Consider the following 24,882-nt stretch of genomic DNA (forward strand, 5'->3'; position numbering starts at 1 on the left):
ACCTTGTGCGATGTCTAACAAATTTATACCTAACACATTCCTGAATTTGGTCATTAATTGCATTTAGTATTTGAGGAAAGTTATATCTTGAAAAAAGGTACGTTTGTGGATAGTGTAGAGAAAGCTTACTACTACAACTTTATTCCTGACTTGAAAGTGATTGGTGCTGAAAGTGACAGATCAAAGGACACTTAATTTCCTGTTTGTGAAAGCCCTGAACTGTTTTGTTTTTAAAAAAAAATACTATTTTGGCCCTGTGGACAACTATTTGTAGTCTGACTTGAGAAAGTTGGCTCTCATTATGACTATCAATTTTCTAGCAGTTTGTTACTTAAAACCTTGACCTCACCCTTTCATTTTTTTTCTCCCAATTTCAGTAATAGTCTTCATTGGTCAGTTAATTTCTCTGTTTATTTCTGTTAAATACAGGTTGTTGATGGAGTGCCACTAGCAAATGGAAAGAAACTTAAATACAGAATCAATGGTATGTACTTAGTTGATAAAGTTATTAAGAACAGGAGAATTGCTTCAAATCCCAAAATCTCTTCCATCTTTAAACATTGGTATCTTATTTCCTAATCCGTGTCTTCCTTCCTACTTGAAGAATAAATGTACAGCATACCGACCAAAGGCAATTTGATTAAATGAAATACACCCTATCCTTGTTATATGCGAGGGATACGTTCCTCAAAGTTGACGCATAATGTGAAATTGCATAATGTGAATAATTATTTAAATAGAGAAAATAGGGATGCGTTCCAGAGGGCTTCCTAAATATGTTTTATCTGTAATTTATTCACATTTTCATACCGATACGACACAAAAGCAGTACTACAAGACAACATTTGTATTATATTTAATCAATTTAAGGTAATATTAAATGTAATAAATCATAGAAAGTTAACATCCTCTGGTGTACAGTACTCACCAACAGTGGCAAGTGTGTTCGCTCCGGGAGATGAGTGGTTGTTGTGGTGTCGGGCAGCTTTACATGGAGAAGGTGGATGGTTGTGGTCATTAGGATCATATCAAGCACAGCAAGGGGTGAAGGAAGACTCACAGAACTCTTGGAACTGCTGGCAGCAGAAGATTACAGCGATTTGAAGAAAGTGGTGAGGGTTGTTTGCTTGGCAGCATTCTGTTTTTCAGCATAGTAGGGAAGAAGGGTTGACAGCAGAGAACGACTGAAATGCTGACTCCGTTCTAAACTTGGGTTCATGTCCATCGCCATTTGTGCCAAATATTCCGACTTCCACCATTCCCTCACCCTTGGTAAACTCCCAGGATTTTCAAAATCGTCTGTTGCTTGTAGCATCTGAGAGTTCGCCGTTTAAAAAAAAAAAAAAAAAAAAAAAAAAAATCCGTACGCCTTGAATGTGGATCACACCGGTCGAGTGGTTGAATCAGCAATGTTGTGTTAGGCGGCAGGAAACGCACTGTTATGTTAGGATGAATGCTGTCCAAGTGTTTAGGATGGGCTGGCACATTGTCAAGCAACAAAAGAACTTTAAAGGCAAGACTCTGTTCCCGGCAGCAGCGTCCCAGAGCTGTGTTACCTTCAGCTGATGCTGCGCTGTTTATAACTTGCAACTTTTTTTTGGGTGTTAGTCATAGTCATACTTTATTGATCCTGGGGGAAATTGGTTTTCATTACAGTTGCACCATAAATAATTAAATAGTAATAAAACCATAAATAGTTATATAGTAACGTGTAAATTATGCCAGGAGGTTAAAGCGGTTCTCTGCCGCTAGGCTGACGGCCCAAGACATGACATCGGACGCTTAGGAGGCATAGTTAAATGTTTCAAGCACAAAATCACTGCACCGTCGGTAAAACCAACAAAAGTATAAGATTGCGCATCCACACCTTGCCAAAACCAATGCGAGAGTGGCGGGAGTGAAATTGTGAGGTGTGTGCACCTGACTTGTATTGGCGGGAAAGCGGTGCTACTCATCCCAACAGTGAGACCATGAGGCGTGCGCACGTGACTTGTATTGGTGGGAAGGCAGTGCTCCTTGTATAACTGTGAATTTTGGACGCATATAAGGAGACGTTGGTAGAAATAGGTTCCTCGCAAAACTGAATCCGCATGGTCTGAAGATGCATATAACGAGGAAAGGGTGTCATATAATATTAAATGCCACTGTCTGGGGATAGAGGGCAGAGAATGTACAGTATATGAGCAGTTTGAAATGTTGAGTAAGAATTGTGTTTTAATTTGTGCACATTTTGAGTCATCAGGCAAGGATCAAACCAGGAGCCTAAAGGAGGTTTAAAAGAAATGTTTTTAGCTAAAGTATTACTGGAACTTGTAGGTGCTGAGATTAGTGTAGTTTACTTGAACAAAATGGTGAAGATGATGGAAAAAGGCAAGGTTATGATATTACGTTGGAATGATCTGATATGAACAGAATATGGACACAGTGTGCCTGCTCAGAGCTAACAGGATTGATGATTTCTTACTTCACTACATGTGCTATTATTCATACGACAATTAAACATAGGAGCAGAATTGGGTCATTCAGCCCATTGAGTCTGTTCCACCATTCCGTCATGGCTGATCCTGGATTCCACTCAACCCCATACACCTGTCTTCAAACCATATCCTTTGATGCCCTGACCAATCAGGAAACTATCAAATTCCCCAAATATACACACGGACTTGGCCTCCCCCACAGTCAGTGACCTCCTTACCTCCGTTCTAAAGGGTCGCCCTTCAATTTTGAGGCTGTGCCCTCTAGTTCTGGAAACATCCTCTCCACATCCAGCCTACCTAGTCATTTCAACATTCGGTTGATTTCAATGAGATCTCCACGCATTCTTCTAAATTACAGTGAGTCCAGGCCCAAAGCTGCCAAACACTCCTCATATGTTAACCCCTTCATATGCGGAATCATCTTCGTGATTGGTCATGATGTTTCAAGAATCACTTGATTTTGGCATGGTTCTGGAGGACCTCTCTCCTCTGGACTTTCTCCGGTGACAACATATCCTCTCTGAGGTGTAGGACCCAAAACTGCTGACAATACTCCAAGTGCAGCCTGACTTGTATCTTATAAAGGCTCAGCATTATCTCCTTGTTTTTATGTTCTATTCCGCTTGAAATAAATGCCAACATTGCATTTGCCACCTTTACCACAGACTCAACCTGAAAATTAACCCTCTGGTAGTCTTGCATGAGGATTCCTAAGTCCCTCTGCACTTCTGATGTTTGAATCTTCTCCCCATTTAGATAGTAGTCCACACTATTGTTCCTTTTACCAAAATGTATTATCATACACTTCCCAACACTGTATTCCATCTGCGACTTTTTTGCTCATCCAATTTGTCCAAGTCCTGCTGCAATTGCATTGCTTCCTCAGCACCACCTACCTCTCCACCTATCTTCGTATCATCCACATTCTTTGCCACAAGGCCATCAATTCCATTATCTAAATCACTGACAATGTGAAAAGCAGCGGTCCCAATACTGACCCCTGAGGAACACCACTAGTCACCAGTAGCCAACCAGAAAACGATGCTTTTATTCCCACTTGCTGCCTCCTGCCTGTCAGCCATTCCGCTCTCCATGCCAGTATCTTTCCTATAATGCCATAGGATTTTATATTGTTCAGCAGCATCGTGTAGCACCTTATTAAACGCCATTTGAAAATCCAAGTAAATGACATCCACTGCCTCTCCTTTGTCAACCCTGCTTGTTACTTCCTGAAGAACTCTAACAGATTTGTCAGGCAAGATTTCCCTTTACAGAAACCATGCTGACTTTGACTCATTTTATCATTAGTCTCCAAGTACTTTGAAACCTCATCCTTAATAATAGACTCCCAACATGTTCCCAGCCACTGAGGTTAGATTAACAGGCCTATGATTTCCTTTCCTTTGCCTTCCTCCCTTCTTAAAGAGTGGAGTGACATTTGCAATCTTCCAGTCCTCCAGGACCATGCCAGAATCAAGTGATTCTTGAAAGATCATGACTGTATCTGTTATCTCTGCGGCAACCTCTCTCAGGACTCTGGGATGTAGTCCATCTGGCCCAGGTGACTTATTCACCTTAAGACCTTTGAGTTTGCCTAGTGCTTTTTCTTTCATCTATTCGTATTGCTACTTTCAGTTAGCTTTGGCAGGGGTCCCCAACCTTTTTTGCCTTGCGGACCGGTTTAATATTGGCAATATTCTTGCGGACCGGCTGACCGGTGGGGGGTGGGGTAGGGTTGCCAACGGACAAGAGTAGCAGTCAAATACATTGTGCTTACCCTGAGAAAGACTACCATGACCATGAAGCCTTGCGCGGGCACCAGTGCGCATGCGTGTACGTGCCAATTTTTTTCTACAATTCGTTTTTGGCGATTCTGTTCGGTGGGGGGGGTGGGGAGGGGGATTGTTAATCACGACTGGAATATAGGTGATAAGTAGCTAATACACTCAACTTCGTTTCTAAAAGGATTTATCTGACGAATTTAATATTAAACACACACCGCATATTTTCCTCACATGAATATAGTGATAAGTCAATTATCAGGGGAGCTTGAAGTAAGCGTTGAAAGAACTTCCAGTAGAAGTGGTGGAGGTGGGTTCGATATTATCATTTAAAGAAAAATTGGATAGGTATATGGACAGGAAAGGAATGGAGGGTTATGGGCTGAGTGTAGGTCGGTGGGACTAGGTGAGGGTAGCGTTCGGCATGGACTAGAAGGGCAGAGATGGCCTGTTTCCGTGCTGTAATTGTTATATGGTTATATAAGTCACTTACAAGTCAATAGCATCATAACATTTTAAGTAACGTTTAGACATTAAACACCCAGCACATATTTTCTTTGTATGAACATATAAAATCATTACAACACACCAATATCGCTGAATCAGTGGGAGCCCTGGGCTTATTTCCCTGCAGCGAGACGGTCCTATCGAGGGATGATGGGAGACAGCGATACTCGAATGGGGTTCCTTATGTCCAGTCTATTCCATAATTTAGTTTTCGTTGCATTCATTGCAGAGATATGTTGGAAATAGAAGCAATGTTTTCAGTGCTTTCATGGCTATCTCAGGATATTTAACCTTGACTTTGATCCAGAATGCCAGCAGAGATGTTATGTCAAACATACTTTTCAGCCCGCTGTCATTTGCAAGCTCGAGGAGTTGATCTCCTTCCCGCGCTTACATGGATGATGCGTGGGTAATGACCTCGCGTGCGTTCAAGCTCAACAGTGGGCGTGACAGGGAATGAGGAAAGGTACAGCTGACTCGTATCGCCAAATCATATCGTTTCCTCGCGGCCTGGTAGCACATGCTTTATGGCCCGAGACTTGGGGACCGCTGAGCTATGGATTTGCATCCTGAGATCCATCAGTTTATCAGTGTTGCAAAGGGTCCTGCATATTAACTGTTTGCTTTCTCCTTGCATTTGATCTTCCAAAGTGCAACACCTCACACTTGTCCTCATACCAGTTGGAAATGTAGGTAGAGAAATAGCAGAATGTCATTCTGCAATTTCTCTACTTAGATTGCCAATTCGTCTGTATCCTTTTGAATCCTTTGACAAACTTCCTCACTGTCCACAACTTGGCCAATTTTTGTGTCAGGCCTTGGATGAATCTTATTTGGTCCTGGGACTATATCCTTTAAACCCACTGAGACATCGAGAAACTCCCTTTTACTTATAGGGACCTACATTAGAGATTATTCATTTAGAACCTTAACTGTGCCTTGTGGCTCCATGCGCGTATTGTCCCTGTTATCCCTAATGGGCTATACATTTCCACTGTTTATCCTTTTGCCTTTGATGCATTCATAGAACACCTTTGGATTTGCCCTAATCTTGTCCCTAGTGATTTTCTTGTGACCCTTCTTTGACTTCCTAATTTCACTATTGTACTACTTAACTTTTTATAGTCTTGACAGACCCTTCTCTGCCATATGCTTCCTTTTTTTTTCTCTCTTCAACCCTCAATATTCCTTGAAATCCAGGGTTTTGTTTTCTTGTTACCCTTGGCTGTTACCCCTATGGGTACACATTGGCCTTGAACTCTTACTTTTCTTTCTTTTAAATGCTTCCTGCTGCAGAAAAGAACTCCTCCTGCAAGTAAATGTTCCCAATCTGCTTTTCCCAGGTTGTTCTCACATTAATGAAAATGTTCTTCCCTAATCTAAGACCTTACTGGTTTATCCCTGTCCTTTTCCATAAACACGTTAAAATATACAGTTCTGATCACTATCTTCAAAATATACCCTGAGTAACACTCCCTCCACTTGATCAGCTGCATTCTCATAGATAAGGTACAGTAAAGCTACTTGTTCATCTACCTGCAAATTGCATCAAAAAATTCTCCTGGATAAACCTCAAATACTTTATCCCCTCTGTAAATTTAATGCTTTCTTTTTAAATCTTTTTATTAGTTTTCAAAATTATAAACAAAATAATGTTGATACAAAGAGATTGGAATAATCTTGTTATTAATAAACATATACAAAAAAGATTTCAAATAACACAGGTATAATAGACCCAAACTCATGAAATTAATCATAAAGAAGAAAAAGAAATAAAAAGAAAAAAATATATATACAAAGAAAAAAACCCCCCAAAAAAAGAAGAAAAAAGAACTAAATACTAAATGTAAATTTAATGCCAGGGCAATCCTAGTTAATATTTGAGAAAATTGAGGTGAGAAAATTCAGCCCTCTCAGAACAATAACCCTTTTTTCGTTGCATGCCTCTGATATCTGCCTACGTATCTGTTCCTCTTTCATCTGTAGACTGGTATGTCTGTAATATACCCCAGCAGAGTAATGACACTTTATTTTGTTTCTAATCTCTATCCTTATGGCCTAATTTGAGGAGCTTTATGATATCCTCCCTCAATATTGACTTAATGCAACTTCTGTTTTACTTCTCCTTTTATCTCAACCGAGAATTCTATACCCCGGAATATTGAGTTGCCGGTCCTGCTCATCCTTCAACCATGTCTCTGATCACAGTTATACGTAAACACCAGTGGTAATTAAAGCTTTGAATTCACCTACTTTACTAATTATTAAAATAGATGCAGTTTAGCTTGCAATCTAGGTAGCAATCAGTAGAGGGGACTCCAGCTCCTCCCAGAGGTTCTAGTGTCAGTAATCAAAAGCTCGGTTTATCAGTTTCAGATATTCATTATCTCCTTAAATTTTAACCATGTTTCTGAAAATTTTGCATTACGTTTTTTCGACTGCAGTGCTTTTGAGACTTATTTAATTCTATATTCTTGGTCAAAGACTCATTGGTTTATAGCACTTATGATTAACAAGTGCTGATTGTCACTGGACCGCATAGAATTCTTGATTGCTCTGTATAATTTGTTTTTCTACAGTTTGGAAAAGGCATGGTCATGTGAGACTGTAAATCTCCTGAAAGTAGTTTGATTCTTTAAGATTAAGCAGAAATGAAAATATTTTGAGGATTTAATTCAGCAGAGTGGCTATTGCTAAAGGATTGTATATATGTATAAGGTAACTGCTGAGATTGCAGTGGTCCTGCAAGCAGTAGTGCATGGATCTTTGTCACAAGATCGAGTCACAAATGCATTGTTGTCTGCCTGATGTCCAGCTTCATGACATCTCATCCGACCTGCAGAGGAAATTGGAGTGGGAGGAGAAAGATTCATTTGTCATAGTCCATGTGAATACCAAAAACATAGGAAGAACAAGGAAAAATGTTCTACTGAGCAAATTTGAACAGTTAAGGAATAAAAAAGGTAATAATTTCTGGATTATTATCTGAGCTGTAGGCAAATTGGCAGAGGGTTAATAAAATCGGAGAACTAAATGCATGGCTCAAAGATTGGTGAAGGAGAAGAGGATTTGAATTTGTGGAACATTGGCACCAGTAGTAGAAAAGAAAGGAGCTGTTCTGATGGAAGGACTCCATCCAAATCATGCTGCGACCAGGGACCTGGCGAATCGCAGAACTAGAGCTGTGCATAGTGTTTTAAACTACATAGTAGGGGTGGGGGAGGGATGGGTTCAATAGTAGCTTGGAAAAGTAAAGAAAAGCAAATGGGGAGGAGAGTGCAGGAGAGGTTATGAAAGTCTCCAGAACATAGTCAAAGAACTCTACACACAGAAACAGGCCCTTCAGCCCAAATGTCCATGCTGAACTATTTTTCTGCTTAGTCCCTCGACCGTAACCTGGACCATAGCCTTAATATGCCTCCCCTTCAGTACTTAAATTAAAATTTCTCTTAAATGTTGAAATTGAACCAGGATCCACCACTTCCACTGGCAGCTCATTCCATACTTTCACCGTCCTCTGGGTGAAGAAGTTCTCTATCCTATTCCCCTTAAACATTTCACCTTTCCCCCTTAACCCATGACCTCTAGTTCTAGTCTTGCGCAGCCTCAGTAGAAAAACCCTGCTTGCGTTTATCCTGTCTACTCCCTCATAATTTTGTATACTTCTATTAAATCTGCCCTCATTCTCCTACTCTCCAGGGAATAAAGTCCAACCTTTCCCTATAACTCAGATCGTCAAGTCTCAGCAACATCCTTGTAAATTTTCTCTACACTCTCAATCTTATTGATTTCTTTCGTGTAGGTAGGTGATCAGAACTGCACATAATACTCCAAATTAGGCCAGCTCCTGTACTCATGCTTTGATTAATAAAGATCAATGTGCCAAAAGCTGTCTTTATGAACCTATCTACCTGTGAAACTACTTTCATGGAATTATGGATCTGTATTACTCAGATCCCTCTCTTCTACTGCACTTCTATAAGCCCTACCCTGGTTTGCTCTCCCAAAATGCAACTCCTCACGCTTGTCTGCATTAAATTCCATCTGCCACTTTTCAGCCCATTTTTCCAGCTAGTCCAGATCCAGCTGCAAGCTTTGATAGCCTTCCTCTCTGTCCACTGTGGCTTCAATTTAGTGTCATCTGCAAATTTGTTGATCCAGTTTACCATGTTATCAACCAGATCATTGATATACTGTGGATCCTTGTGGTACCTCACTAGTCATGGGCCTTTAGTCGGGGTGTCAGCCATCAACTACCACTCTGACTTCTCCTGCGAAGCCAATGGCGAATCTAATTTATTACCTCATCCTAAATGCCAAATGACTGAATTTTCTTGACCAACCTCCCATGCAGGACCTTGTCAGAGGCCTTGCTAAAGTCCATGTAGACAACATCTACTGCCTTTCCTTCATCAACTTTCCTGGTAACTTGTTCAAAGCTCCATAAGATTGGTTAGACATGACCTACCATGCACAAAACCTTGTAAGTAAGAGGTGGTGTCTGAGAGTTGGCACCTGGCCTCAGCAAGGTAGAGGTCAGTCTGCCAGACGACAGTCCCCTGGGGGACTTCTCATCTTTCTTACGCCTTGAAAAGGATTCTGCTTAGGATCACCAGAACCTTGTCTCCCACTCCATCACCAACTGCATCAACTCTGGAGATCTCTCGTACACTGCCACCAAATTCAGAGTTCCTTTGTCTCACATTGCTTGTTTCTGCCTCCTACCCGAGATCCACAAACCTGACTGTCCAGGTAGTCCCTTTGTTTCTGCCTACTCCGGCACCATTGAACTCATGTCCACATACCTCAAATCCTTTTTATCTCCTTTAGTTCAAGTCTCATTTCACCTACTTTTGTGACACCTCACGTGCTCTCGATCTCTTCAACTTTAATTTCCTCGGCCCTCGTCGCCTCATTTTTGCAATGGATAGCCAATCCCTATACAGTTCTAACCCCCATGAGAAAAGCTTTGAAACTTTCTGCTTCTTTCTAGACAACAGACCTAACTAGTTCCCCTCCACCACCACCATGTTCCCTCTGGCAGAACTGGCGCTCATACTCAATTTCTCTTTCAGCTCCTTCCACTTTCTCCATATCCATGTTGTAGCCATGGACACCTGCAAAGGCCCTAACTATGTCTGTCTTTTTGTTAGCTACATGGAATAGTCAATGGTCTATAAGTCTTCACTGGTAATGCTGCCCATCTCTTTCTGCGCTACATTGACGACTGCATTGATGCAGCTTCATGCACCCACACTGAGCTCATCAATTTTCCCTCCAACTTCCTCCCTGCCCTTAAATTCACTTGGTCTATTTCTGACATCTCTCCCTTTTCTTGATCTGTCTACTAATATCTTTTATAAGCCCTCTGACTCACAGCTATCTTGACTATACCTCTTCCCACCCTGTCTCTTGTAAAAATGCCATTCCCTTTCCTCAGTTCCTCCATCTCTTTTGCATCTGTCCCAGGATGAGGCTTTTCTTTCCAGAACATTGGAGATGTCTTCCTCCTCCAAAGAGTGGGAATTCTCTTCCGCTACCATTGATGCTGCCTCCACCCACATCTCCGTTTCCTGAACCTCCACCCTCATCCCATCATCTATGCCTTTGGAATAGACTTTGGGACTACCACCCCATGATCCTCTGTCTTTCACATCATCCTCTGTAGCTTCTGCCATCTTCAGTGGGGCTTACCACCAAACACCTCACCCACTCTGCTTTACGCGGGAATATCTCTGCACCTCCACCTCCTTCCATTTGTCCCCTCATTGATCTTCTTAGCAGTTATCCCTGCTAGTGGAACAAGTACCACATCTGCTCATTCACCTCCTCCCTCACCTCCATTCAAAATCCCAAGCTGTCCTTCTACGAGAGGTAACACTTCACCTGCAAGTCTGTTGGGGCCATCTACTGTATCCATTGTTCTTGGTGTGGCCTACTCTATATCGGTGAGACTGCTTTGTCAAGCCCCTTCGCTCTGTCCGCAATGTGGAGGATTCCCAGTGCCCAATCATTTTAATTCTACTCACCACTCCCATTCCAACATGTCAGTCTATGACTTTCTCTATTACCATGATGAGGCCACTGTCGGGTTGGAGGAGCAACACCTCATACTCTGTTTGGATAGCCTCCAAACCAATGGCATAAGCATCCCCCTTATCTCCTTTTCCATTCCCCATCTGACTTCCCTCTTACCCCTTCTCTTCTAACATCACTATCTCATACCTCTGATACCTCCTTCCCTTTCTCCCATGGTCTACTTCCCTCCCCTATCAGATTCCACCTCCTTCAGCTGTTTACCTTTTAAACCTATTATCTCCATGCTTCTCACTTCATCCTCTTCCCCACCTACCTACCTTCCTTTTCCCCTCACCTGGCTTCACCTAGCACTTTCCAACTTGTACTCTTTCCCTTCCTGCCACCACCACCTTTTTCTGGCTTCTTCCCCCTTCTTTTCCAGTCCTATTAAAGGATTTCGACTCATTGTTCCATCTTGGGTGCTGTCTGACCTGCTAAGTTCCTCCTGCATTTTGTGTGTCTTAGCCTGAATTCAGTGGTTGGTAAGATATTAGAGTCCATTATTAAGAATTATGTTTTGGGGTACTTGGAGATGCATGATAAGGTAGGCTGAAGTAAGCTTGATTTCTTGGAGGTAAAATCTAGCCTGACAACTCTGTTGGTATTCTTTGAGGAAATACCAGGTAGGATAAACAAAGAAGAGTCAATAGATGTTGTTTGCTTGGATTTTCAGAAGGCCTTTGACAAGGTGCTGTATGTGAGGCTACTGAACAAGGTAAGAGCCCAAGGCATTGCAGCAAGGATACTAGCATAAACAAAAGTTTGCTGACTGACAGAAGGCAAAGAGTGGGAATGAAGGGGCCTTTTTCTGGTTGGCTGCCAGTGATGTTCTGGGGCAGTCAGTTTTGGGTCTGTTTCCTTTCACATGTCAATGGTTTGGATGACAGAAGTGGGGATTTGCAGATGATACAAAGATAGGTGGAGGGGCAGGCAGCCGTGAAGAAGCAGGGAGTCTGCAGAAGGGCTTTTGACAGGTTTGGAGAAGTGGCAAATGGATTACAGTATAGAGAATTCTATGGTCATGAGCTTAAGTAGAAGGGACTATTTTCTATGTGGAAAGCAAATTCAGAAATCAGAGGTGCAAAGGTACTTGGGAGTCCTTGTGCAGAATTCCCTAAAGATTAATTTGCAGGTTGAGTCGGTAAGGGGAGCAAATGCAATGTTGGCGTTCATTTCAAGAAGACTAGCATATAAAGTAAGAATGTAATGCTGAAGCTTTATAAGGCATTGGTCGATTGCATTTGGAGTACTGTGTGCAGCTTTGGGCCCCTTATTTAAGAGAGAATCTTATGGCATTGGAGAGGGTCCAGAGGAGATTCACAAGATTCTGGGAATGAAAGGGTTAACATGGTATTTTGCTTTGGGTATGTACTTGTTGGAGTTTAGAAGAATGAAGGGGGATCTCATTGAAACCTATTGAGTATTTAAAGGCCTAATTGGAGTGGATGTTGAGAAGATATTTCCAATTGTAGTGGAGTCTAGGACCAGAGTGGACAGACTCAGAATACAAGGATTTCCTGTAATGATCAATCGGGTTTGTGAGTGTGGCAAGTGAAACAGGAAATGCACTGACTTCAAATAGATATATTAATCATTTATTTACAAACAGTAAAAACTCAACCAAACATTCATGTTCCCCAAAGTTACAGGCACTACAAAGTTGAATACTCAACAAATTCAACAAGCATCACACACAAAATGCTGGAGGAACTCAGCAGGCCAGGCAGCATTTATGGGGAGAGAAGTACAGTTAACTTTTCAGGAAAAGACCTTGACTGTACTTTTTTCCATAGATTCTGCCTGCCTGCTGAGTTCCTCCAGCATTTTTTGTGTGTTGCTTGGCTTTCCAGCATCTGCAGATTTTCTCATTTGTGATTTGATTTCAACAAGCATACTTGGTTAAAAGTGCGTGCAAGAACATACCTTCTTAAAGGTTTTGCCTTAAACAAAGGAAGAAGAGCAAACCCTTCCATGTACCCAGGATATTTGAAACTGGACACCAGGCATCTATCCAATGGGAAAAGCAGCTGCACCTTCTAACCTTACCAATCATAACGGAAGTGACTTTTGACAATAAGGCACACCCTTACAGGACACATCCCTTTAGAGCAGAAATGAGGAATTTCTTTAGCCAGAGGTTGGTGAATCTGTGGAATTAATTGCCATAGATAGTTGTGGAGCCCAAGTTATTGGGTATATTTAAAGTAGACATTGATAGGTTCTTGATAAATCAGGGTGTCACGTTACGGCAAGCAGACAGGAAGATGCAGTTGAGAGGGATAATAAAACAGCAATGATGGAATGGCAGAGAAAACTCAATGGGCTGAGTGGCCTAATATTGCTCCTGATTATGGTCTTATGGAAAGTAACCCACTGAGCAGTGCGTTAAAATGATGAGAATTGCCATTTCTCTGCAGAGCCATGATGAGGCTGGAAGATATGGCATGGTAACCATGGTAAAGAACTTTCTGAGCCATTCTTGCACATTCTTTGGTAACTCTTTCAGCACCACAGTGAATTGAACTGGAAAACAGGCTTTCTATCAGTAGGCATTTCAAAGCCTTGGGGAAAATTCTTAACCAAGAAAAGTTGCTGTGAAGCTCACTGTGAAATGTTTGGTTCTCTGGAGTTCAGAGCTTTCTGCACTGCATAAATTCACATACTTGTAATACCTTTGCTAGTAATGCCTTTTTAAATGAATTTGGAACCAAGGGCTTATAAATCAGAAGATGATTTATATGATGCTCTTACCATGAAAATTGTGCTTAGTTTCTGTTTGTGAATAGAAGGTCATGTGTTCTTTACAAATTCTTTAAAACCACCCCAGCTGGCTAGGTTCACACGTAATTGAAATTCTGTTCCAGGTTCCATGTCCTTACAGTGCATAATAATAGTTTTGTGGCCAGAAAAATCATCCGCTCAGAATTTAACAAAGCAAGGCTGAAACATTGTCATTAGTAAAGTAGCAGAGAAATATAGCAAACTGACTGCATAGAAAGTATTTTTCAAAGCAGTGGTGTTTTAATAGGCTCTCAACTGCCTTCTATGAGTCTGGTCCAATTATAATGTAGTTTGAATCTAATGTAGACATTTGGTAACAATATCACTTTCCTTTTCATTCCTCTGTGTATCATTTTTAAAATGTTAATGACTACTTTCCCTTTCAGCATTGTATGCCTTTCTGATGTGTGCAGTGGTGTTAGGAGTTGCTCTTTACAATGAGGTGAACCTGAGCTACATCTGCGATCACTTACTACAGCTTGCATTATCTGCCATGATGTTTGCCTTTCTGTTCAGTATTTACCTTTATGCACGTTCCTGGCGTGTTCCTGCAGATGATTTGGCTCCTGAAGGAAATTCTGGTAAGTGACTTAATTGAACAGATTTGAGGTAATTTTATTTCTCCATCTTTTCATTTACGTTTCCCCAGTGCTTCCCAACTCCCTTCGTTGATATTAATCACTGATTTAATAGCCACTGTACAATTAATATGCTAAGGAAAATGCTGCTTCATTTCATATCTAAATTGCTTAAATAAAACATAGTGTATGCAGCACATACGATCAAAGGAGATGAACCTTTTCATTCTTATGCAGCAACCCAGACTTTCATACATGAGTAAGCTTTATTTGTCAAAACAATTGGTTGTTGGAGCAGAGGAGCAGGTTACATGAAATAGAAGGAGAAGTTCAAGTTCAAGTTCAATTCTCATTCAACCAAACACATGAATACGGTCAAACGCAACAGCATCCCCCTGGGGCCAAGGTGCCAAGAGCAGCATCAACAAGAGGGCCAGCCCCTGATTCAGCTAGGGCTCCTGTGCATCCGCCATGCCTCTGCCCTCTCTCTCACTGCCTCTGGTATCTTCTCCCCTAGCAGGCTGCAGCAGGTGACCTGCAGCTTGAGTGCTTGGTCTATGCAATGACCGTGGCCATACAGCTCCCCTGCCAGTGGTCCCACCAATGAGCTAGTGAATTGGACTTGCTTAGTATTTGACATTGCCAATATCCAACAGGGTCTTGTGAGCTCAACAAAAGTATCCAAGGCAATCATTTGGACCGTGCACCACCTCTAACGTGGTGTAGCAGATGGCAACACAGTGTGCCACAAGGGGTGGAGGGGAGGTAAAAATAAAATGCTGGGAATATAACTCCTATTTCTTTTAGATCTGTGACTGGCCATTTTACCCCTTAGAATCAGGTTTAATATCACCGGCATATTTCACAGGCAGGGCAAAGATCGCATTTGTTCTTCCCCGAACAGATTCCATTTTGCAGCTCCATCCTTCCGTATTATAAACTATTACTCGGATGCACAAATTGATTAAAATACAATAAGGAGCACTGATAAACAAAATTAAACACTACCACTCATCCAGATATTTAGAACAGGTGGCCAAAGATTTGGTGAAAAATGTATGCTTTAAGAAGGTGCAATAGAAGCATTAGATGTTTGTGGAGGCAATTCTAGAATGTAATCCAAAGGTTTCACCCAGTGATCATCTTGGCTGATTTCTCTTTTTTTGTTCTAGCTCTTCCATTATAAGTTCCCCAGATTTTTTTCTTTCTGGCAGCCACATGAGCTATGTTATTCCATGATTCATTGATTTATATCCACCACCTGTCCTCCTTATTCAATCAAGAAATGGATCTTACATTTGACTATACACAGTGCTATTTCATTGAATAAAGTTCAGACCTAGTGGTGTATTGGTGAACAACATGCTTTTGATTAAGTATTGATTGCACGTGCACTGAAGCGTTCTTGCTGGAAGAGGTAGAAGTACAAGACCACAATGGATTTAGATCCTGTATGAAACAGCCATTGCAACCTTTATAATGCCTGTATTGGTTTGCAGGTAGTTATGTTTATGACTTCTTTATTGGCCGCGAATTGAATCCTCGTATTAGAAACTTCGATCTGAAGTACTTCTGTGAGCTTCGCCCAGGCTTGATGGGCTGGGTGAGTTTGAAATATCTGCCTAAAATTATAAGCTACACAGTGGTATTTTTGACTGTGATAATACTAGCAGGACTTTTGGTTCTTCAGCTTCTGCCTTTTTCTTGGATTCTTGTCAATGTGTGTGTGCAGTGGGGGTGGCGGAAGAACCCTGTGTATATGCTTGTTCTATTTGACATTTGCTCTGCTGTAGTTCTAAAGGGTTTTGTGCTCTGTTGCAGGCAGTTATAACAATCCAGCCGATTGAAATACATAATTGCTGAGCTGTATTTGAATAAATTATGGCCACTACAATGCGTTTGGAAGCTGAGACTTCTGTAGAGAAACTGATACGTTGCATTATTAGCAATGTCTCGGCACTGGAAAGCCTGGGCCAATAATTATGGCAGAACTAGGATACCAGATATTGACATCTATGAGTCCTTGTGTAATATTAAATTCATGTAGTCTGAAAGGGTGGGTGTAGTTTAACAGGGAATGTAGATGAAAATATCACACACAATGCACAGATTTTTGTGTCCAGCACCGGTGAAACCTGATGTACCTTTCATTTAAAATTTAGTCAGATCTTAGTGTTGCTGGAGAAGTGTTATAGAATAGCAAGGGACTGTGATGTTTTGTTTTGACGTAGCTGTCAGCATGTGAAGATGAAGCATTTGTTTCATGCCTGTAATTATCTATCACAAAAGCTATCAGGTGAGGCCGTCTCACTAATTCAGTGAAACCATATCTCACTGCTCTGAGATCTCTGCTGCCCTCTGACTCTTCGACCATGTACTCACCCAGACTTGCCATCACAGCCACATATCCTTCCTGGGAACTTGACTTCACCACCATCTTGTTCCACATGGCTTCCAGCTCTGTTTTCAAGCCTCCCAGTTTGAACCCACCAAGGATGCCGGGTACCTACGTTTGATTGACTGCTTCTTCCGTCACTTCTCCCTCCGAATTCTATGCGCCTGCCGCGAACCTCTTCAGCATTTCATCCTCTGCCGAATCCATGCCTTTGGCTGCCAGTTCTTTGCCTTCCTTGTGTCCAGGAAGAATCAGAAGATTGCTTGTTTTCAGTCTGCGGATACCACCATCTCCAATTCTGGTTCCGACAACCCTGGGCTCTCCAGACCATTAATACCGTTGTCACCAACTCCAGCTCCAGCAACCTTGGGCAGTTCTAGAGTGCGGATCCCATCGCCACCAACTCTGGTTTCAGTGACCCTGGATGCCTTTAGTCTGCGAATTACACAGCCTCCAGCTCCAGGCAGACCTTGACTGCCACCAGCTCCAGGCTGACTCTTGCCTCTCTGTCGCTGTGCCCTGGGCTGCCCTTCCCCTACCACCACTCCAACCCCAGGTCTCTCAGGCTCCCCTCTCACCTCTTGGGTCCTCAGAACCTCCATCTTCATTCCACTCTACCTTCACTGAATATCTAACCCTTCCCCCTCTGACACCACCAATTCTCTTTCCCTCCCCCCTCCCCCCAACCAATTGTGGCTCTAATCCCCGCTGTGTTTTCATCATTCCTTCTGACCCTCCCCTCTCTGAGGTGGACATTCTGTCCTCAGCAAGGGCCTTGCCTTTGTTGCTGTTTGCCCACACCTCGGAGTTCTGTGCCCACCATGATGCTGAGCTCTTCTTTTGTCACCTCTATCTCTAGGCCCAATTCTTTGGCAAGAATTCCCTACCCCACACTGATGACCCCTTCTCCCATCTCCAACCCTCCTCCTTTTCTTGTGCTCGCTGTGGATCTTTTATCTCTAATTGCCACCAAGACATCTACCGGCTTAACTTCAGCACTTCTCTCTCCTCCTTGAACCTTAGCCCATCTGAACACACTGCCCTGCACACTCTCCACACCAATCCCAACCTTACCATCAAGCCCACAGACAAAGAGGGTGCTGTCATAGTGTGGTGGACCTTGCTGAGGCCATGTGGCACCTCTCAAACAGCTCCTCTTATCCCTTGAAAAGAACCCCACCCCAGACCGTCAGAAAATTGTCTCTGACACCATCACTAACCTCATCAACTCTGGAGAAGTCCCATTCACTGTCACCAATCTTGTAGTTCCCTTACCTCGCACTGCTCGTTTCTACCTCATACCCAAGATACACAAACCTCACTGTCTAGATAGGCTTATTGTCTCCGCCTGCTCCTGCCCCAGTGAACTCGTGTCTGCATACCTTGACTCCATTCTATCCCCCTTGGTTCAATCTCTTTCCACCTATATCTGCAACACTTGCCATACTCTCGATCTCCTCAACAACTTTCAATTCCCTGGCCTTGACTGCCTCACTTTCACCATGGATGTCCAGTCCCTATACACTTCTATCCCCCATCAAGAAGGCTTTAAAACTCTTTGCTGCTTTCTCAACAAAAGATCAAATCAGTTTCCCTCCACCACCCCCTCCTCCTCCATCTGACAGTATTAGTCCACACCCTCAACAGTTTCTCCTTGAGCCGCCCCCCCCCCCCATCTCCATACTCAAGGGGTAGCCATGTGCCCCAACTATGCCTGTTTTTTCTTTGGCTACATAGAACAGTTCATGTTCTAAGCCTTCCCTGGTAATTCTCCCCAATTCTTCTTGCACTACATTGACAACTGCATTGGTGCCTCTTCATGTACCAATGCTGAGCTCGTCAACTTCAAGTTTACCTCCATCTTCCACCCTGCCCTTAAATTCACTTGGATCTTTTCTGCCACCTCTCTCCCCTTTCTCGATCTCTCTGTCTCTGTCTTTGGAGACATGCTGTCTACTGACATCTTTTATAAACTTACTGATTCTCATAGTTATCTTGACAATATATCTTCCCAGCTCCTGTAAAAAATGCTATTCCCTTTTCTTAGTTCTTTTGTCTCTGCCACATCTATTCCCAGGATGAGGCTTTCCTTTCCATTATATCAGAGATATCCTCCTTTTAAAAACAGGGTTTCCCTTCCTCCATCCTTGATACTGCCCTCACCCACATCTCCTCCATTTTCCAGACATCCATGCTCATCCCATCTTACTGCCACCTGAACAGGGATGTACCACCCCATGAGACTCCACATCCAATGCATCATTCTCTGCAACTTCCTCCATCTTCAGTGGGATCCTACCACCAAACACATCTTTACCTACCCCACCCCCCCACTCTCCACAGGGATCACTCCTTTTATGATTCCTTTGTGTCCCTCCCCATTAATCTCCCTCCTGGTACATATCCCTACAAGTGACAGAAATGCTAAACCTGCTCATTCACTTCCTCCCTTATCCATTCATGGGCCCAGGCAACACATCACCTGCGTATCTGTTGGCATCATCTATTGTATCCAGTGCTTGCGATGTGGCCTCCTCTACATTGGTGAGACCCAACATAAATTGGGGAACCTCCTTGTCGAGCTCCATCTGCTAAAAGTAGAATTTCCTGGTGGTCATCTATTTTAATTCCTATTTCTATTTCCAGTCCAACATGTTGATCCATGGCCTCCTCTTTTGCCACAATGAGACCACTCTCAGGGTGGAGGAGCACACCTCATATTCTGTCTAGGTAGCCTCCAACCTGATGACTTGAACATCGATTTCTGCTGGTAATTTTTTCCCTCCCCTTTTACCCACTCTGTCCTCTTAACTCTTTTCCTTACCTACCTATCACTTCCCCCTGCTGCCCCTCTATTTTCCCTTTCTCCCATGGTCCACTCTCCTCTCCTATCAGATTCCTCCTTTTCCAGCCCATTACATTTCCCACCCACCTGCCTTCACCTATCACTTTCTAGCTGGTCCTCCTTCCCCTCCCCCCATTCTTTTACTCTAGCATCCACACTATTCCTTTCCAGCCCTGATGAGGTGTCTCTGCCTGAAACATCGATTGTTTATTCATTTCCATAGAGGCTGCCGGGCCTGCTGAGTTCCCCCAGCATTTTGTGTGTGTGTGCTGCTTTGGATTTCCAGCATCTGCAGAATTTCTTGTGTTTACTAAAAACTATCTGTTGGCTTTATTTTGATGTTTAATAGGATGGATTTGCAACCTGTGAGGTCGCAAAAGACTGAATATTCTACTGCTCTGTGTCTGTTTTGCAAAATGGTAATGTTGAACCTTGTGACACATCCTGCAGTTTGGGTTTCCTCCTGTAAAGTCAAATTTCACAAATATGTTAAAATTATTTTGGGGCTTGCAGAGTTACTTGGTGGGAATGAGTACTGACTTGTTTCTCTGAATGTTGAAGGTTGTCATTAACTTGGGATTGCTGTTTGCTGAGATGAAGGTGCAGAACAGTGATGTCCCCTCACTGGCAATGATCCTCGTAAACTGCTTCCAGCTTCTCTACGTACTTGATGCACTATGGAATGAGGTAATTCTGATGTTCTATTCTTATCAGCACTTCAATGCTTTCAGAATAAATGCAATTCACACTGTGCATCTACAAAGAGCTGCTAGCCCATGATGACCCAAGCATGGTACCTACTAGGAGTTGTTCGTTGTGAATTTGTTGGGTGAAGGCAGGGTTTTGCTTGGTTTTACTGCTCTTCTGTGATTAGAATGTCAGCTGGCACTTTCTCTTAGAGTAATACAGCAGGGAAACAGCTCTTCAGCCCAACTCATACATGCCAACTAAGTTCCCTTCCTGAGCTAGTCCCATTTAGCCTATATTCCAGGAAGCCTTTCCTATCCAAATATCTTTTAAAAATTGTAATTATACCTATCTCTACCACTTCCAGCATATTGGCTGTTTTTCCAGCACTTTTCTCTAAATTCCAGCTTTGAACATTTCCCTGTTTACACTTTTGTTTTTCTGTTTGAAAATAGGCAGGAATTCTGACGACCATGGATATTGTGCATGAAGGCTTTGGTTACATGCTGGCGTTTGGCGATCTGGTCTGGGTACCATTTGTGTATAGTCTACAAGCTTACTATCTGGTTAATCACCCAAATGAACTGAGCTGGCCTTTAGCCCTGGCAATTATTGTTCTCAACAGTAAGTGAGTTTCTCTTTCTTAATTGATATTTGTTAATCAGAGTGCTACTTTACCTCAGTGTTCCAGTAATCGCACGTGTGCTTGCTTTGCAGCTGTCGGTTATACCATATTCCGGGCATCCAACTCTCAGAAGAATGCCTTCCGAAGGAACCCCCATGACCCCAAATTGGCACGTGAGTATCATTGTTTATTTAATAAACATTTTGACTGTAGGTAATAGTCAAGTGAAAAGATCATTTTACTGTTCTGAAAAATTAACATATCAGTTTTGCTGTCATTATTTCAATGCACCTAAAATACCGGACTGTTTTCCTTAGCATTTCTGTGCAGTGCAGTGGGTGTAAAGAGCAGGACTTTACCAGGTTGTCTTGGTGTAACTACTTGCCCTCATCCGTATAGTGAGAGTACCAGATGTTTTTTAGAATAAATTAAAGATGCTAATTAACTTGATCACTGTTCCCATATTTACAGTTTGGTTGAGTATTGTTGCACCTATGATATAGTTTCTTCTGTGTCCTTATTATTGGAGAAGACCTATGCAGTTCAGTTACAGCAGTAGTTACTTTATAAAGTTACACATGGTTTTCTTTCTACAGATTTGAAAACTATCCCCACTGCAACAGGGAAGAGTCTAATTGTTTCTGGATGGTGGGGGTTTGTCCGTCACCCAAACTACCTGGGAGATCTCATCATGGCTTTGGCTTGGTCGCTGCCCTGTGGTGAGTAAAGAATTGACTTCATGAAAGGGTGTAATAATGATTCAGTGATGGGAGAGGTTGGTAATCAAGTTTCCTATGTTCCTGGTTTGGAATGGGACTGTAGGATGGATGGTTAACTAAGCTGGACAACTTGAAATACTTTGCAGCTTCAGATGCACTACCCAAACCAGGGAGATAAACTTACAGAAATATGTGTGATGTTAGCGTAAGAAATGTTGAATTAACTTAAAGCTTCATTCGGTGAACTATGGAAAAGAACCCGTAAAGCACCATCAAACCTTCACTTACAAATGAAACACCAGCAGAGAATCCTATTCCCGGAGGTCAGAGTGAGAAGAGAGGTGAAATAATATTTATGTGAAAGGGAGTTCTGGGACTGGCACCAGAAAAATCCTCACAGCCATTCAATGGACAACATGTTACTGTTAGCATCAACCCATTTCTTTGGCTTTTGCAGATGGTTATACAGCAATGAAATAAACAAAAGTACATACTTCCAAAGGAAAACTAGTTGACTGCAGTTCATCCACCATGCTTGTTTCCCTGCCTCGCTGTGACATGGTGCTGTTTCTGGTGAGCAGCTGATCTCCATGTCAGGGTAACTCAACTATGCAGTTAGGAGCATAAAATGTCACGAGACTACAGATGCTGCAATCTGGAGGAAAACAGTGGGCCACACAGTATCTGAGAGGGGAAATGGACAGTTGATATTTCAGGTTGAGACCCTTCATGTATTGTTGCTAAAGTGACAGTGGCTTAGCTGAAGTTGACACCTGAACCTCACTGGGTTTTTTGATGTCTTTTATTGATAGTATTCCATGATAATCTTGCATTCAACATGGATATGCATCAAGCCTCTAAACGGAGAATTTCTTTATAGTAAGATGCCATTCACTAAAGTTGTACAGGAATTATTAATATTGCTATTAAAACATGAATTCATTAAAAACAATGAAACTTGCCAAGAGTGCAAAATTTAAGACATTTGTCTGAACTATTACACTGAGTTTGAGATTTTGTTAGATATATTGAAAAGTATGGTGAGGTTGACCAGTGTTGCTTGGGTTGAATATCCAGTCAACATCCTTGAATTTAAGGATTGGGGAGTTTTGGTATCTGTTATTGGGGTGGGGGAGTAAGCAACTATGCTGAGAGAGGAGGGTGAAGGTTCTGAGATAGGTATGTCCAGAAGAGAGCAGAAACTGAGTGGGTGTGTCTTCGCTGAAGAATTATCAGAGAAATGGGAACTCTGGAGACTGCAAATAAGATATAAATGTTTTTCTAACTATCTGGTCTCTGGTCAGTGTTTAGCACAGACTCCATTCAGTGATACGTTCACACTCGACAACAGAGTATCAAGTGCTAATTTTATTGAGAATTGCTGGTTTTGTTTTGTTTTTATAGGCTTTAATCACATCCTTCCATACTTCTATGTAATTTATTTCACTTGCTTGCTTGTTCATCGTGAGGCCAGAGATGAACATCAGTGCAGGAAGAAATATGGTGTAGCTTGGAATAAATACTGCCAACAGGTACGATATCGGATCATCCCCTATGTCTACTGAGCAAGAATGTGCACAAAAGATCTGTTGTTTAAAAATATTGCACAAGATCAAGGAAAATTATTGAACATATTAATCATGCAACCTCAGTTTTTAAAAAAGTATATATTTTTTCATTTCTACCGTTACGTTGTTTGGAAATAAAAATCTTCATTATGTTCAGTCAGCCACATGCTTTGTCACTTCAAAGGCATGGGAGCTTCCTGACAAGTTATAATATATTTGTCTAATGCATGGGTAATTGTTCCTTATTGTGCAGTTTTGGCGTATTACTTGCTTAACAGAAGTCTTCCCTTATCTCAGGGATTTGTCAAAGTGGAACACTCTGTAATTGGAACATTGATGTTTATCGTCACTCACTTTTAAGAACACAATTCTTCGTCAACTTCCCTTTATTGCCAATTGTAACGCATTTTAAATTGAAATGACTCTCCAATATTTCCATTATCTTCTGTCCTTCATTTGTTCATTCATGGGTTACAATGAATTATCTCCTCCATCACTTCACACTCATAATTATAGGCTATTTGATGAGTACTCTTAAATATACCATGTTAAAAATAAAACAACACAAATTTCCTGCCTTTTCCAATTTGTTGATTTGACTGAGGTTTCCTCCTTCACTCCCCATGTTCGAGAATAGGCAAGTCAAGAACTCTGATGGCTGGCTGTTCTTGAATGTTCTGGTGCCCATTCCATTTAGTGCCATTATTTCCTCACACTTTTCATCCTCTTTCAAAGTCAGCTAAACTTTTAACAGGGACTGTGGTATTTGGGTTGTTTAAATGAGGAAGGCATGAATCCTGTGTCTAGTGGAACTCCTCACTTACACATTGGCTTGTTTGTTACTGACTTTTTCCTCTCACCCTCTGCATTCAAAATTAAAATTTAAACCAGGCTTCCCATGCTGGGCACCTGGAACAATTCCAAACATTGTAAACTTGTGAAGTCTTAGAACGTCATTTTACTACATTCTACTTTGTGTGTACTTGTGTTTTTGCTGGATTTCATGATAAAATGAAGATGTACAGTGTTTGGCTGTCTGCTATGACAGTAATTAAAATGCATTTTAGTCACTAGGTTTCTTTGAATGTTCTACTGGTGTCCGGAATTAACTGTTCCTTATCTGTTTTGCATGAATTGGTGTAAGGAAATGTGGACACATACGCTATTGCAGTGAAGCCTTCTATGTAAAGGTATATTTTGGTCACGGATATGGCATTTGATCTGAAAATGTTGTGGTCCGTGAGCAACGAGCTGCATCAATGCCCGGCAGCCTGTTGGTAGTGGGTGCAAGTTCTTTGTTCAGTGGCTGATATTTTTTCTTTAAACGTTTACTTCATTCTCTTTGTAACCAATTTCAGTATTAATGAATTGTTTAATGAGTTAACCAAGGTGTAACTATTCTCAAATGCGAATAAAAGCACTGGATAAGGCACTCTAGACCTAGCCTGTGGTATGCTGCTGCTGGCCCACCTCCTCAGCAGCAAAACAAGATAGCTTTCTATATTTCTACATTTTCTCAGACTTTGTTGACCCAAATGTTGAATTCTTCTGTCCTGTATATCAGATGTACAATTTAACAAGAGAACATTTTTAACTGTTCTTGATTTTATGCAGCTTTGAGTACATTTTTTATATATAGAACATATTAATGGGAATTACAGTATTTCAGATGGAATTTGCGTTGTCCACCTTCACTCTAATCTGTTCTGTACTGGGGAACACATTTCCAAAAACGTGCATCTATTTAAATCTACATTAGCAAGTGGGACAAATGGAATTTGCTGTAAATGTTTTTGTTCGGAGGAATCCATTCCCCATTTGGTTCCTGCCAACCCCTACCC

General features: G+C 41.8%; 1 protein-coding gene across 3 annotated transcripts in view; it reads left to right on the forward strand.

Moving 5' to 3' along the window:
- The window catches only part of lbr (lamin B receptor), a 60,750-nt gene extending 36,892 nt beyond the window's left edge, over positions 1-23,858 (forward strand). For all 3 annotated transcript variants that reach the window (XM_072250368.1, XM_072250365.1, XM_072250366.1), the window contains exons 7-14: positions 430-484; positions 14,011-14,205; positions 15,702-15,805; positions 20,004-20,129; positions 20,585-20,753; positions 20,847-20,927; positions 21,351-21,473; positions 22,878-23,858. In XM_072250368.1, the coding sequence (XP_072106469.1) occupies positions 430-484; positions 14,011-14,205; positions 15,702-15,805; positions 20,004-20,129; positions 20,585-20,753; positions 20,847-20,927; positions 21,351-21,473; positions 22,878-23,038 (1,014 nt within the window). In that variant the 3' untranslated portion in view covers positions 23,039-23,858. The remainder of the gene's footprint in view (positions 1-429; positions 485-14,010; positions 14,206-15,701; positions 15,806-20,003; positions 20,130-20,584; positions 20,754-20,846; positions 20,928-21,350; positions 21,474-22,877) is intronic.
- The last annotated feature ends 1,024 nt before the right edge of the window (positions 23,859-24,882 follow it).

This window comes from Mobula birostris, unplaced genomic scaffold (assembly GCF_030028105.1).
Source record: "Mobula birostris isolate sMobBir1 unplaced genomic scaffold, sMobBir1.hap1 scaffold_287, whole genome shotgun sequence".
NCBI classification, from domain to species: domain Eukaryota; kingdom Metazoa; phylum Chordata; class Chondrichthyes; order Myliobatiformes; family Myliobatidae; genus Mobula; species Mobula birostris.